At 38.2% G+C, this 16,178-nt stretch overlaps 1 protein-coding gene across 1 annotated transcript in view; it reads left to right on the top strand.

The window, feature by feature from the left end:
- Window positions 1-16,178, top strand: part of LOC135938888 (uncharacterized) — a 105,104-nt gene that overhangs the window by 50,449 nt on the left and 38,477 nt on the right. Inside the window, exon 4 of the mRNA XM_065482896.1 lies at window positions 245-407. Coding sequence (XP_065338968.1) covers window positions 245-407 — 163 coding nt within the window. The remainder of the gene's footprint in view (window positions 1-244; window positions 408-16,178) is intronic.

Raw genomic sequence — 16,178 nt, 5'->3', positions numbered from 1 at the left:
TCTCCGCACACTCAAACGCCAGAAGCAGAGAGAATGGTTTGAGCAGTTTTTAATAATAATTCCAGTAGCATTTTGGTGCCACATTAAAGTCCGAGCACACACCTCGCGCAGTGTGAGGCTGTGAAAGCGAGTGCTGGCGCAAAGTTTGCTAGGCAGGGCGGAATGTGCAATTTGAAGGAGCGGCTGCTGGGGCTGCCGGATTTCGCACCGACGAGTCATTAAAAGAGATTCTCTGTTTTCAAAGGAGCGCATCCGAGAGGCAAACTCGGCCCTGTCGTTCTCCGAGTCGGGCGACTCTTGTCCTCACTGCCGGTGCGGCAGGTACTCGAAATTGAACCGGCACAACAGCACCCACAGCAACCACAGCGCCAGCACCACCCTCAACAGCTACAGCACCTCGCACCGGGGTAAGTCATTTCGCCTATTCGGCCTGCCGGCTGGCCGCCCCGCTGGCTAACCACAATACATCAGCGCGGGCACACGCAGCCCGACACTAATGCCGAGTTCACGCGCTCTCTGCAAGTGAGGCAATCACCCGATCCGACCTCTTCGACGGCCATTCATAACCCGTTTGCGCCCCCCTCCGAGCTGGCACACAATCCAAATCAAATGCTGGCTCGGGATTGCGGCTTTTCCTCCCAGTTTATCGTGCTTTCCGCGTTTAGCTCAATTTATATACCACTGCTGGCACTGTCGGTTTGTTTATCCTTAGCTGCAGCGAAGTTTTAGACCTTAAAATTAATGTATGGGTAGGGCTGTGAATTAAAGATGTATTTTTTGTGTGGAAAATTGCTGAAGTTTTTAGCTCTTTTAGAATTTCAGTTTAATTTAAAATATCCTAAATAAATTTGATCTTATTTCTTTTATATCTTTGAATTAAAAGTGGATTATTTTCTGAATCTTGTCCCGAGACTTGAAGTCATCAAAACGAACATATTATATATTAAGTCGCCTCCAATGGAAAGAGGCATAGGATTTATTGTTAATTTAAAAATTAGCACGACACAATTATTTTAACCTGTTCGAACCGGCATTACACCCCAAAATATTAAAATTGACCAAATGGCGGTATATCAATTTGCATGAAAACTGAATTTTTTGTTATGAAAAAATAATGCAGTCTGGAAAGCCTCAAAAAATATTTTTTGGGAATATTCCGTTTTATTTTTTTTATATCTAGGAAATTTTATTTTCACGATCACAAATAGTCGATTTTTACAGGTTTGACTCAATTCTAGTTGTTTTGCAAAGTAGTTCAAATGCTCAAAAACGACAGAAAGCTCAACAAAAACATCGATGACCTAAAATTCATAATCCATTTATCGTGTTTGCAAAGGAACGTTTTGAATCGAGCAACAAGTTGCGGACTGAAAATTATCTAAAGGAATAAGTAAAACATTTATTTCCACCTCCTTTAAGCCTTGCATTATTTGCTCATTCAAGGGAAGAGGGATAATTAATTTCCCTCTGGAACACGGAGTTTGCATCAGATATCTTTTCAAATCCCGCGGGAAATCGCACGCGAGGGTTAGAGCTACACACACGTTTTTAATTCTTTCGCCGCCACAAGCCGTCGAGGCTGACAAAGCGGCGTGTTCAATCCACAGCTCGGAATAATCCCAAGCCCTAATGGTAAACGAACAAACGAACACACAGCGCCATTCAGCTGCTTCGACGAAGCGTGCTATTGCTTTATTTGCCTCTTTTTTCCATTCCGCGCAGGCAGAAAGAAAGACAATGGAAAATTCATGGCTGCTTCTCAAACTCGATTTATAATTCACGAAGTTGGCGCCCATTTGAAAGAACTCACCTTGCCGCTCCGTGTATTTTTGCGCGAAATAAACCATCTGCGGCATGGCGCAGAGTGCGAGGGATGCAGAATTTCCCGTTCTGCATTATTCGCCTTTGACTTGGGGAAAAGAGGGCTGCGAGGTGCGCGACAAGAGGCAGCACAGTTCTCTTACAACAATACGAGCCTGGCCAGCGAGAGCCTCATTTTTTTATTGGACAGCTCTTATATATAAAAGCAGCGAAACTTTGTCCCACTGCTGTTTCTGCTGCAAACTAAGTGAGTGCACGAGCAGCCGAAAGAAGCAAGTTTGCTTTCCGTTCGCGCTCTTGTTCGCACAGGGTTGACAATGCTGGAACTTTTTATATTGTGTGGCACGAGGCGTTATAAAGCAGCAGTAATTAACATAATGAAAAAACTTTCTTTCGCGCCACCAGGCGAATTTCATTCCAAACTCGGTTTGCGGCTCGTGTGGTTTTCATCGTCTGTGATTCGAAAGAACGGAATATGGCCGATTGGCTCTCTCGGCACACGGAATTCTATAATGTGCTTCTGACGCCGAGTGCTCTGGAAGTGCTCCAAATTTTATTACTAAAAGGTAATAGAAGGAGGAACGCCCTTTTACACTTCCAGCCATGCAGTCGATTTTCCACCAGCCCGTCCACACACTGGCTCGTTTTCCGTGATAAATTATCTTCCAACCCACTGACGCAATTGGTCTACTGGAAAGTGTTTCAATATTCTCTCATTTGTATTGCAGAAATTCGCTTCTCATTTTCTTTTTAAATCTACATAGATCGTGACCTTTGACCTAGGATATCAAATATGGTGGTAGCTCGTTAGTAGAAATCTAAAGAGAACGCCTCATTTTTTTAAATTGCACTTCAGGTAGATGAGGTATTGTGGTTTGAAAGTTTTCCAAAATTGTCCCGTAAAACCCATTTACATGATTTTTTTGTCGAAAAATCTTTATGACGCAATAATATGCTAATTAGACTGATTTCCGTGGAGTTTGCATGACTTCGTATCAATTTTGTCCTTTAACCTGAGACATTTCGTAATTTTAATGGTTTATAGACAGCATTAAATGGAACGAAAGCGACTTTAATTATAAAAAATTGAATTAATGCTGATTTGATTCGCTCAGAAATGTAATAAGTGGAAAAATAAAATTAGTTTCAACTCCAAACCCTTATCTTATCGGCATATAGCAGAGCTTCTATCCTTAAACACTTCGTTTCCTCTTTTGTAGAGTCAATATCAAATGTCTTTTCATTTTAAGAGTGCGTTGGCGGAAAAACTAATCATGTAAACAAACTCTTGAAACTGCCGGCTGAGTATTATATTAATAAAGGGTTGAGAGTTGACGGAAATGGAGTGAATCGCTGCAACCGGGACAGCATATCCGCTGCGCAGGTTGCCTACACCGAAAAATCCTCTTTAGCACCACGCTCTCCTCTGGGCGGCAGGAGCAGTTTAATAAAACATGAGTACCTTTTCAGAGTAAGCGGTGCCCGTTTTCTGAGCCAGCGCGGGAAACAGCTCGAAACCAAAACGTCTCATCCGCGTCCCCGGCGTGGCGAAGAAAAATTCCAGGTGCCTAGATTTTATCTCGGCTCGGCAAATATGCTCTGCGTCGGGTATCTAAGCGGCTAGGCAACCCTCCGCGTAGCAAATTGCCAACCGAACTCGTTCGCCGAATCCCAATGAAGTATTTTTCCTTATCAAAACGTCGCAGCTGCAACATGTGCAGTCAGCTCACTCTCAGATAGGGTTGCAGCCAACTAGATTTATCTCCGGTCGTCGGTTTGACGGGCGCTCCGCAGCTCCTGCCAGGAGGTTAGGGAAGTGCAAAATAGCCGGCTTTACTGACACTTTCCTCATTTTTCTTCTTTCCCCGTTTGGGTGAAAAATCAGAGTCGTCGTTTGAGGGTGAGTAGGGGATTTTCAAATCAATTTTTATGTCGGCAGCAAATAAATACAAAAATATATATTTTTCTTTATTATTTGGCCTAAACGGATTAGAAAAGAGTTTTATCCGATCAATAGCAAATTGGTAGTCCTTTGAATGAAAAATTACAATTATTGTCCTTATTGATTTTTAAATAGTACGAAAAAATAAAATAGTACGAATTTAAATAGTACGAAAAAATGTCTTAAATACTTGTTAGACCAAGAAAAGTCTTGTTGGTCCCAGCGGTAAAATTCGTTCCCGCTGGTAAGATCCAAGATGGCTTCGAAATTAGAGAAGAAACTAAAGAAATGGCTGAATTTTTGTTACAAGAGAATAAAGGCTTCTGAAAATCATAATGAACTCAATCATCTTTAAACAGCTTTTTATTTGGAAATCGTCAAATCATCTGTTGAATAATTGGAAATATCTATCTGTAAAGTTATAATGGTGGTTTTTCATTGCAACAAATGTTTTAAGCTGTCCCATTCTATCCGCTTCACGAGATTTGCTGCCATTTTGGCCAGGAGAAGCAGTTTAAAAATTAACAAAATTATCCCTTATGAAAGTAATGAATGTTGGTCATGAAAATGTGACCATTATTTCCCTATCTCTCGAAATACATACAAACCATTCCAGTATTTATTTACAAATTTAATTTCCTAAAATTTCCCTCCCGACAACCATTTCCTTTTCTCCAGTGACGAGGCAAACGATTCGTTTTTCACATTCCCCTGTCCAGGCTGACTTTTCCTGCCAGCCTTGCACTTTTTCGCCATTAAAATCGGCACAGGAGCTGACTGTCTGTGTTTATCTCTGCTTCCGTATCCAAACGTTTTCTTCTCTCGTGCTCCTTATCTGCGAGACGGCAGGCAGCGTGACGAACCGAAAACCGACAGCGCAGCAGAGGTGACGTGCGTCTGTTCCGCGATTGCATTGACCTGCTGCCGGCGTGCGTCTCATTCGCGTGTGTCAATGAGCCACCACCACACCACCACCACCGCCACCCTTATCGCGAACGAGCATCATTCCTCCGCCGCTCGCAACTTTTCCGCTTTTTCCGCCAGCGTTTGCCATGTTCATGCAGGCGGAAAGTGGTACATCATCGTCGTCAAGTTAGGAGCGTGCTCGGCTGTCAGTCACTCGCGCACGTTGCATTAGCGAAATGAAACACACAAGCACACTTAATCTCGTTTCGTTTGCGTTCAGGCGTTCGCACCTCGTTCCGCCTCTGCGAAACCGTGCGCCACGTTGCGAAACTCGACTGCTGGCAGCAGAATTAATCACTTTGTTCTCGGCCACGAGAGGAGTTGAGCAGTTTGAATGACACATATAGTGCACTGCTCGCGCATGATGCTCGGAAACACACAACACAGCTCGTGCAGATTTCGTTTCTTATATTGTGTTCCAACTTGAGGCAAATATAAAAAAAATATGCTCTCACCTTCTATGTTGCACGTTGAAGTCCATATTTCCATTTTTCTTATGTAAGTTTCATTTGGATGAGCAAAATGACGATACAAATAAAACTATTGATAATTTTGTACAAAAAAGACTGTCGATATTAAAAGTGGATGGGTACAGAATTTTTCCAAAACGATTTGGTGATGACTTTTACATGTCCCAATAACCACTTGCATTTGTGATAGGCCTGCGCATCTCTGACCCTTGAACCTCGATTCCAACGCTGCAAAGATTTGGTATGAAAGCTTTGCGATGAATACTTGATTTTATTTTATTTTGGCTGTAATTCGCCCGCAGTTTTACAATCAATTTAATTTGCGCTAATTAGATGTTCGAAATAAAACCCTTTAGATAAGAAAATATGAAAAGCTCTACTTTGAAAAGGCAGAAGACGTGGTATTCAGTAATTTTAGTATTAGATCTATGCTGCTGAAACAGCATTGTTAATTTATTTAAATTTTCAAAAACAATAATAAATAATAATAAAAAGCCATTTTATATAAAAAATGACCTGTTTTATTTTAAAATAGTTATTTAACAATTTGTGTTTAAAAAAAATTAAATATAAACATAATTTTTGCTACACAAAAGTGAAATAATTTAGTTGTATCATTATAAAATATAATTTTGTTATAATCTAATTAATTATTTATAATTAAAATAGAAAGCACAATTCTGTATCATTAATGTTTCACTGTATTTTATTAAACCGATATAGCCGAGATGAAACTTGCTTACTCAAGAACGAGAGGTGTATCTGACTGCACATTGGGAGAGGAAAAACTTGCAGAATATGCCAAGAAAAATAAAATCATAGCATTTTTAACATTAAAAACAATTTATTCACCTCTAAAAAGAGCAGAGCAAAATGACAATAAAAATAAAATTATCGATAATTTTGTATAAAAAAGATAGTCGATATAAAAAGTGGATGGAAGTAATTTTTTTTTACTTTATTTGTGATGGGCACAGAATATTGCCAAAACGATTTAGTGATGACTTTTACATGTCCCAATAACCACTTGCAAAGTAAAAAATGGAAAAAAGTGCCGATTTTTCTTGAAAGTTCTCTTTTGCAAATAATCGAAATTTTACTTGCAGAACACTTAATGCCAAAAAATTATTATTTTTCCACATTTATTGTACATGCCAATGCATTCTTAACACAAGCTTAACGCAAGCATTATAATATCCCTAGCCTTTTCTTTTATTACTATTTTTTAATATCTCCTTGCCGAGAAGAAACGGAAATAGTGAATATTAATATTTTTCTCAAATTTCATCAAAACTAACGTTTATTTTTTTACTCTTTTATCGGAGTCAGGAAGATTGATCATTAAACACTTTCATTTGCTCTGCAGATGACAAAAATATATCCTTCGCAGATATTTAAATTTGTGTAGCTTCAACATTCTCAACACAATTATGGAAAGGGCTAGACTTTCCCAGGTTGCCGTTTTGAATTTCTGAGCAAATCAGCTACAAAGTTTACAGCTTTATCAACGAGGTGAGCACTATATCTTAATGAAAATCATGGTTTCTTTCACCTGAAAGGAAATTTACCTCATAATCTGCACCCTGTTGGAAAATCGGAAATAGAGTAAGAATAAAAATAAAGCGTAAAATCTTTAAAAACCTATTTATTTAATATTTCAAGAAATCTAGCCAAATCTGAAATTTAACTGTTTCTTGGTCCTGATTAGATTGTTACACATTGTGGAGAGAATTATTCAAACTAACAATTCGATCAGTGGCTAATGTGGTTAACAATTCATGTAAATTTAAAGTTTTGCCCTGTGTATCAATCCACTTTACATAAATAGTGCTATGATAACGAGAGAGAAGAGAGAACCACAGCCAGTATGTACAAAACAAATTATCCCTTTAATAAATTTGGCCACTTTTCCTCTCGAGGCGTAATGCAGACTTGGACACGCGGCATACCTTGGTGCCCAGCATGCACATTCCCATGCAGCATTCAACAGCCGCTTTTTCCGGTGGGTCGCCTAAAATCAGCTAGTTTGCGACACAAGCGGCGGGGCGAGCAGCAAAGCAGAAATATTTGCCCAACTAAGCATTAGCTGGCCGCCTCGGGTGGAAATGCTCGCGCTCCAGCGCACGATTATTTGCATCTAGGACGGTCGGTCGGTCGGACGTGCAAACGTTATTCATTTCACACATTATGCATGCGAATTACATCCAAAGCGAGCCACAGACCGACCGAGACTTTGTTGTTTTAAATGACCGTCTAACCGCCAGTTGAGGCGAAACCTCTATTGCGGAATTCCTAGCAGCGCGGCTGACAATAAATTTCATTAGCGCGCGGGCATAATCCTTTTGAAGCCGTGTGTTTTCTTTCAAAGCGCGAGCAGTTTGCTCAGCAGCGTGGGCGCGCGGGCAAATAAATTTTATTGCCGACGTTGTAACACCCTCTCTATTCATGTCGGGATTATTGTTATTATTCCCAGTCGTGGGCTCTTGCTTTTGCGTGTTGTGCTGTGCTGTGCAGCAAGCAGTGTACGTACGCCATCGCAGAGTGAGAGACAATAAAATAAAATATATAACTATCTCTCGGAATTCGATTCAATATGCAATAAATAAAGGTAATCCCCCCTTGAACGCGAGCAAACGTGCGACTGCTCCGCAATAATTGAATTTATCTGCCGTGAAATCGGCTTTGTCGTACTGCTCATTTATTCCCACGCACTACATACACGCCACGCTTTGAATGACTTCTTTGCCTTATAGGTAATATATTACTGCGAGCATCGAGAGGCAAAGTTTGGCCTTTGTTGAATGAATTGCGCTGGTGTACAATGAAGAAATTGTGCTGCTGTCTCTGCTCTAATAAAATAATGTGGAAATCCTAGTTTGATGACAAGTGAATTAATTGCTGCAAATACATATGCCTATTATGACATCATTTTATAGGTGTAATTGAAAAATATGTACCGACATCTTTATTAAAAGGATTTAAGCTTTCCATTACCGTTAAATCGGCAGGTTCTCTTCAAGTACTTTGAGTACTTCAATAACAGAATTATTTTCAAAATGTTAAAGACCGTCTTGGACGAAGTTTCTGAGCACACAAATCGATTCTTGAGGGTCGAATTAGGTAAAGTGGATATACCGACCAAAGTGTCCAGTGCGACGTGCGCAGCACAAGTAGAACTTTGTTTTACCGCCAAAAATATGAACCTATTTGTAAAAAATGCGCATGCGTCACAGCTAGTGTGGCCGATAGCAGCCGGCGGTTGGCATGTGTAATCTTCTTAAAAAAAATCTTGAAATAGTGTATGCTGTGTCTCTGTACAGTCACATTTGATTAAAAGAAACTCTAAGCCAAAATTGTCCTTTAAACTTTCAAAAATTGTTTTAGAAGAAAGTAAAAATCGAAATTTTAAACAACATTTTCGTTTTTTTATCGATTGATTGATTTATTTATTAAACGCCAACGGCGTACAACTATAAAGCTAAACATGTGAAAAAAACTATCTTTCCAAGGCCACCGCCTATATAAAAAGTTGTAATTCTATGTTTATATATAGTTGTACACCGTTGGCATTATAAATAAAGAAATAAAGCAATCAATTTGTTTTTTATAAGATCTCAAACAGAAAAATTTTTCCCAGCGGGGTCCAGATTCGTGCGACGCGCAGATATGGCGTCCGGTGGAGTATGGCGCGAAAAACGGTCACGTGAAAATGCGCGAAAAGAAGCAAGTTTTGGTCAAATTTGTGATATAATTTGCATTACTTGTACTAATTGTGTCTTTTGGATCGTAAAAACAAACTCTTGACACTCGTACGGGAATCCAAAGAGAGCTTTTTGTTTCCCACATTCAGATTCAGACGCCATCTTGGATCTGCGCAGTGCGAACCAATTTGATCACACATCTGGTACCCGCTCCCCGCTGAACTTTCCGTTTTCCGGACCACATCTTTTTACTACTATCTGTCGATTAAAACAATTATCCAGAGAAGTTTATGGAAAAGTCAAAACCCTCTTAGCTATAGTTCAATTTAAATTTATCAAAGTTACTGCTGATGGAGTAAATTATATATAAATTGTAATATTATTAGTATGAAATCTGCTAGAAAATCGAAACAAGATATTCTTTCTAAATTTTATCGTTTATTAACTGACGATTTTTTGTTAAAAAGGACTGAAATCCGTCTAAATTATTCCTAAAACCAAATGAAAACATGCACAGGGTTGGTTAGAATGACTATGAAAAAGGAAAATATTCATTTTAAAAAATATGAGTAAGAGATTCCATCCCTCTCAAAAACCAAACACGTTTTACGCTGAGCGAAAGTAGGAATTCAATTATGATTTTCGAACATTCCATTTGTGAATGTGACGTCAATCATCCTTTTTTATTAAAACCTTATCGAATTACACCAAATGCAGGGAATAAAGTTATACGCAGGCTTTCAGTCCCAATTTCCAGAGTGAATCGTGGCGAGAGCACAATTGCTTTTGATTGATCCAAGCGCGAATTAAAGAGACGCGTAGCAAAGTCACAATTTCATCGCGCGAGCGAAAAGCAGCGCAGGAATGAAAAATGAGCTCGGGGCTTGAGCTGCGTGCTTTTTGTTTCTCACTGTGAGGAAATTTTTCAGCAGCAGCAGCAGTGAGATTCTTTTTCAGCAGCAGATTTTGCTCGCCCGCTTTTTGTCTGGCCGAGCCACCCACACCCACCAACCGGCCGCCAGCAGGGCCACGTCGCGCGCCGACAGTGTATTAACGGCTCGGCGAAGATTACTCTCGTGACTTGAGGCATACAAAAGTGACAATCGTCAAGGGTGAAAACTCTGGAAAACAGGCACCTTGGACGAGAGTGAGAAGAAAAGCTGCAGAGTGTTGTTACATTTTTCCTCTGTAATTTGCTAAAACGACACGACTTATTATTTTTAAGCCACCCGTGCCGCAAAATGACAGCAATTTTTATTCATTAAACGACAAGCAAGTCAAAAGTTTGTTGATTTAAGTGTCGGCCGTCGAATTTTATGCGGCCATGATTCATTCGAGTAATAGCCTGGGCGCGCGAGCGTGTATGTATAAAAAGTGGCGCGTCGCCGGTTAGCTTATCTAAAAGACATAACTCAGCATGGAGGTAAAACTCTTTACTCCTGAGAGGGAAGATTATTCAAGGGTGATACATCTTCGCTCTCTTTCACCGCTTTTACGCCCTCCTCTTTATGCGCCCTTTCGACAGTGACACGCGTGCTCCAAAAGTGCACAGCTTATTTTACGAGAGTCGTATAACAATACGAGTTTCCCCGACATCAAAATTAATTTGGGAAATTTCGCCTCTGAGATGAACAAACTTTATGGTTACCAGCGAGTTTCACTGCGCTATTCATAAGCTTAATTTGTATTAACAGATGCAAGATTTTTTTATTACGAGTTTCTTAATTCATATCTAAACATGCAAACTTTGCGGGTTTTTTATATGAGATTAACAATATTGGTTTTCCATTCATTTGAAAGATGATAAAACAAATTTGTGGCCATGTTTATTACGTATTACATTCCTAACAAGCTTAACAGGAAAAAATATGCTAGCAACAACTAGAACATTTATTTGATTGAAATTTTATTGAGTTGGCGAGAATCTGTTTCATATACTTCGAGATTTTCTAACTTTTTTCTTGGAAAGAAAATTTTAATAACGTTTGAAACTATTTCTAGTAATCTAAATTTTCTTGTTGTCTGACCCTAATCGATTGATCTATTTTATTTTAAATATAAATTTTGTTAAAAGTCAATAAATTTGACAAGGTAATAATGAATGGTTTGCTATTGTTGTTAAATTTCCATCAGTTCCAACAGGAATTTGCATTCCTGTTTAATTTTAAACCATTTTCGAAGCACTCTTGCGCGTTTATCGAATTGTATTTAATTTTCAAAGTAAATACTTTTAAATCAAGCCATTATTTTGCAATAAATTGTCTGAAATTGTCAACCATTAAAAACTTTTAACTGAAATTTTCACAATTTTCATTATATTTCATGCACCACCCAGAACGGAAAACAGTTCAAAGCGCTTGAAAAGCAAATCGAGTCTGTTTTTCCGTGTTTTAAAATAAATGAAGCTCATTAAACTGAACATGCCAAATTGATCAGATGAGATTGCTTTCCGGCTCAAAGACATAACTCAACAAAAATTCCTGCTCTGATAAATCCGCGCAGCCAATGATGGTGGAAATAAATCCAATCACCATAAATTGCGAGAACAAATCTGTTGCTCTGTTTGCTCTCCGTCTGCCGGCAGGCGACTAATGCCTTGGTCCAGTTTTAATTAACTGGCCGCCATCTGGGCCCTGGATGCAGTACGTTACACACCACGTTAATTATGGTGGTCCGATTCATATATTATAACGCTCACCGACTGCTGCGTTTAATTGGACGCACCCAGTGCAATTGTTAATAAATTGAGAAGCCAGACAAGTTTAATTATAGCAACCGCAACTTAATGTCGCCAAGCTTAATGAGCCTTGTTTTGGCATTTGCATCGCCTCGGGCGTCATATTAACATTGAGGCTTTTGAATCTGTCATATCGTGACGTGATTTTTATTTTTGTGTTCGCAATATCAGCGATTTTTTGTTCAAGAGTGATGCAGATTATATTTTTATTTTTGAGTGCATCACTTCTAAAAATAAGTAATTTATTTACTTCTATATTTTTTCGGAATTGCCGCTGTTGCTTTTTGCACAGTTCACTTTTGGTCATGTTAAATATTTACGAAAAGAAGCTTTTGCTGCAGGAGCGTTGTTTCAAAAAGCAGGAAACCAGCAGTTAAAACAACAGACTCTCGAAAAGAAGCTGTATAAACAGCGAGATCTTAGCCATGCAGAACAAAAGGTTGTTTCTTGCATAAACACAAATCCAAAGTCGCCTGGAGCTGAAACTTTGACAGCAGTTGTGCCTCAATCGGTCCTTGTTTCCGTAGTGAGACAACAATATCAAAAAATTTTGCCAAAATATTCCGTCTCGGAAGTTGTTCGACGCTGCATTTCCGATGCGAGTGGGCGAGGCCAAACAAAATAAATTGCGCCAACTTTTTGTTTCCCTTTCCTGCTGAATAAACCATGGTGCCCCTTTTGCTCGCTGCCTGTTTTTGCACACGTCCGCGTGTGTGTGTGTGTTTGTGTTGGCTCCGCAACATTCGCGCAGCTTACATATAATTTCAATCACACGTTGCGAGTCGGCGAACAAAAAGCTTTTTACCCCGCCACCACGTAGCATTTATTTGCGGAACAAAAAACCCACGTCGCGCCCTGGGGCTGTTTCGTCGAGACAACGCACACTACACATCAACTATTTTGATTGCTTTTCATAATAAAATAGGTTTGCAGCGAATCAGATAGGCGATGGAGCCGCATTAAAGGCTTTGTGCGGCGGCAGCAATTAATTCGAAAACACGGCTCGCATCAATTTTGGTTCGCCTGCCTAAATTATACACCTCTTCGCGCTTTTTGCTTGGGTAATTATTCTTCATGTGCAAAAATACAGATCCAAAGTAATGATTTTGAGATGAAGACGCGCAGAAAACCTTTTCCTTTGGTAAGTGGTAATCATTGATTTTTTTTCTGGCTGAGGAAAGTTCTGTAAATCGTATTTTTGAACAGCAACCTTAATTTTTAGCGTCACTGAAATACGCTTGAGGTGTGATTGTCTAATTTCGTGTCTATAAACGGTCGGTGAATTAACGAAATCTGATGTTTTTAATTTTTTTCAAAAATTGCTTTTTTTATTTTACAGAGTTTTTGTTTCCCCACTAAAGACATGAAAACTCCTTTAAAATGCTTGTATAGGCTTAAAATATTTATTTTAAATACCGCGCAAAGTTCAAATTTAGTTTAAACACAATTTTACGCTGTAGAGTTAAGTAAGTCTTAATTAAAAGAGGAAACAAAATTATTATTGCACATCAAGCTGCAATAAAAATCGCACCCCTCAGAGTGCTGTAGCGAGTATACATATTATAGTGCACCTTTCCACGCCGCACTTGCAAGCAAAAGCTAGGCCAGCTGTTGTACAGGACGGCGGTGTGTCTCCATCTCCACCACTGTACTACATAAATCAATAGGAGCTGAAGGGGTCTGGTGTGCTCCTTTTCCAAGGACCATTCACCGTGCACAATGCAAGGTGCACAAAGAAAAAAGAGAGCTGCACCGTGTGTTGCATCAGAGCAGAGCATCTCAGCCAGTCAGTGGGCCACTCGGCGCAGATTTACGCTCGGCATCTTGATCAATCGACTCCGCTACATATATGTATTGTGCAGCTTAGACTTGTTGCCGTCGTTAATTACGCCGGCATTGTTCCACCGGGACGTTCAGTGTATATATGATGGGTTGATTGAGTTGGGGTCGCTCGTCGCGGTAATTTCGTGTTTAATCGCGATTCCAATGTTCGCGCACACGTAATTGAATTGCGCTCATTGGAGTGTGCCTCATGTTGTCAGTCGATTGATTGCCGTCCGATTGGAGAACGCTCAATTCACTCGCTCTAATTTGATTCCGCGTGACATATACACCGGAAAATTTGGTAATCAGTTGACGGTGATGGCTGATCGCAATTCGTTCATTGACTGCGTTAAAAAGCAAATTACTTATTTTCCAATGCCATTCGCTGATCCTAAAAACAGGAGTTTTTAATGAGGAATTGAAATTTTGATTTCTTGAAACGGTTTGCGTGTTTAAGAATTTTTAATGTTTGAATTGTTTTCTCACGTAACAGGTTCTGATTAAAACATTTCTAATCTTTCAATGCATAAAAGTAAAAAGAGAGGGAAGCGATATATATGCATCCAAAAAATTAAGTGTTGACTTAATTAATAAACTATTCAAATGAAATATTGTTTAAGTGCTTCTTTTATACTATTTAATATATTTATTTATTTTTAAAAACATATTTCAGTAACAGAATGACGAAAGTGAAGTGGAAATGGATGAATAATTAATTTAGTTAAACTCAATTCAATACCGAATAAAATTAGCAACACAGTAGGTTATGTTCATGGAATGCTAATGCTAATATGTAACAATATCTTACTGCACACGGGCAAGGTATTTAAAAACAAAATCTTAAATTAAATAATTCTTTTAATTGCAAAAAACTAATACAAATTAACTATAATGGACACTAATGTTCTAGCTTTTTAAAATTAAAAAGAATTAAAATAAAAAAAAATTTTTAAAAGATAATTTAAATGTGTTTTTCTTTTATTAATTATAAAAGAAACATTTAAAAAATAATTATTATGTTATTTTTTATTAAACTTAAACTAAAATAAATTTTATATTTTGCATTTTTTTAGATATACCTATTGTATATATATATATATATATATATATATATATATATATATATATATATATATATATATATATATATATATATATATAATATGTTTGATATATTTTAAATGGACATTTCTAAGGTAATCTATGGAGCTTTCACTGTGGATAAAAGTCCATGCATGTTAAAAAAAAATTATTAAAAAAATTAATAACTAAACAGTTGATTTTGTGCTGAACCTAGAATCATCGTTCAAAATATTTAAAACAGATTCTGCGATAAATCTCATCTCTAAATGCTGAGCAAACTGGCAAGAGCTAAAAGAAGAACAACACACGCAAGCATTTTATCTCGTGGCTTTTATCCGCACAGCTAGCTCTATCTTCCTCCTCTCCTGAAATGGAATAAATTATGGGTCTAATTTTGTGAATGGATGTTTATATTCGCACAGCAGCGTGCACATTTTTCGCTGCTGGCTGTGTGTGCGCGCACACACAGAGCAGAGAGAGCTTTCATGCAGGACGAGCCTAATGCTGAATAAAGCAGCCGCCTACTACTCTAGTGAATTGTGAATGGGGTATGTATTATTTTAATTGCTTTCGCAGTGACACGCGCGCCGCAGCAGCTTTTTCACTTATTTCATTCAACGAAAGTGCACAGAGGAGATAATGGAGCGTAAGCAGCGCGTTTTTTCTCTTCCTCCGCGCATGAAATCTCGGTGTTTATGAAGCTATGAGGCTGCATTCTGAGAGCTCACGACATTAGCTCTTTAATAAATTGAGTTTATGGTCGTATACACTTGAGATAATAACACGGTCTGCCGCAGAGAAGTCCACTCCGTATGAATTAATAATGCAGCTAATGCTCAGTGTATTATGCAGGATGCGTTATTTAGGATAATGGATTAGAAGTTTACTGTTATTTGCATTAAGTAGTTTTTTAATTAATGTTTCGTCAATCAAGCTTAAAATATTTGAAAAATGTGATGAAATTATGTGATGATGGGAGCAAGAGGTTTTTTTTATCACTTTAAAACAAGTCGAAGCGATTTTTTGTGTTCATTTTATAACAAATCAAGATTAATAATCGGTAATTTATACAGTAACTCCTCAGTTTTAAGACTTTTCCACTTCTCTTTCAAAGATTCAATACTCGTACAGTAGAGTACATTTTATACGAGGAAAGACGTTTCTTGATTAAAGTTGATCAAGAGTGATGTCTTTAAAATTAAAAAAAATTCTGGCTGAAAAATGAATATCTTCAATTAATTTTTAATAATAATTTGTATTGGTTTTATCTATTTTGTTACAAATTTTCTCTGCATATTAGAATAAATAACTTTTTATAAAACTCAAACCAAGCGGCAAAATGTTAACAAAAATTCGCAGATACTTTATGAAAATATTATAAATTTTTACATTGGTTGAATAAATGATTTTTGTTTTCAGCATCAGTTGAAATATTTTCCATTGATCTCTAAAATTTTTAGTGAACGGTGGCACCAATTTTTGGCGTCTTCCAACGCTGAAGAGCTCCCGAAATTGGCAATAGGAGAACCAGCTCTATTTTTGAGAAAAGAAAACTTAATTTTCCTCTCGATTGCGTTCTCTGTGAAACACACCCATCGGACTTGGATGATAGTCACGAATTAAGGAGCAACGCG

Source organism: Cloeon dipterum, chromosome 3 (assembly GCF_949628265.1).
Source record: "Cloeon dipterum chromosome 3, ieCloDipt1.1, whole genome shotgun sequence".
Classification (NCBI taxonomy): Eukaryota; Metazoa; Arthropoda; class Insecta; order Ephemeroptera; family Baetidae; genus Cloeon; species Cloeon dipterum.
Note: the sequence above shows the minus strand (reverse complement) of the source record. Positions and strands in the feature narration are given on the sequence as shown.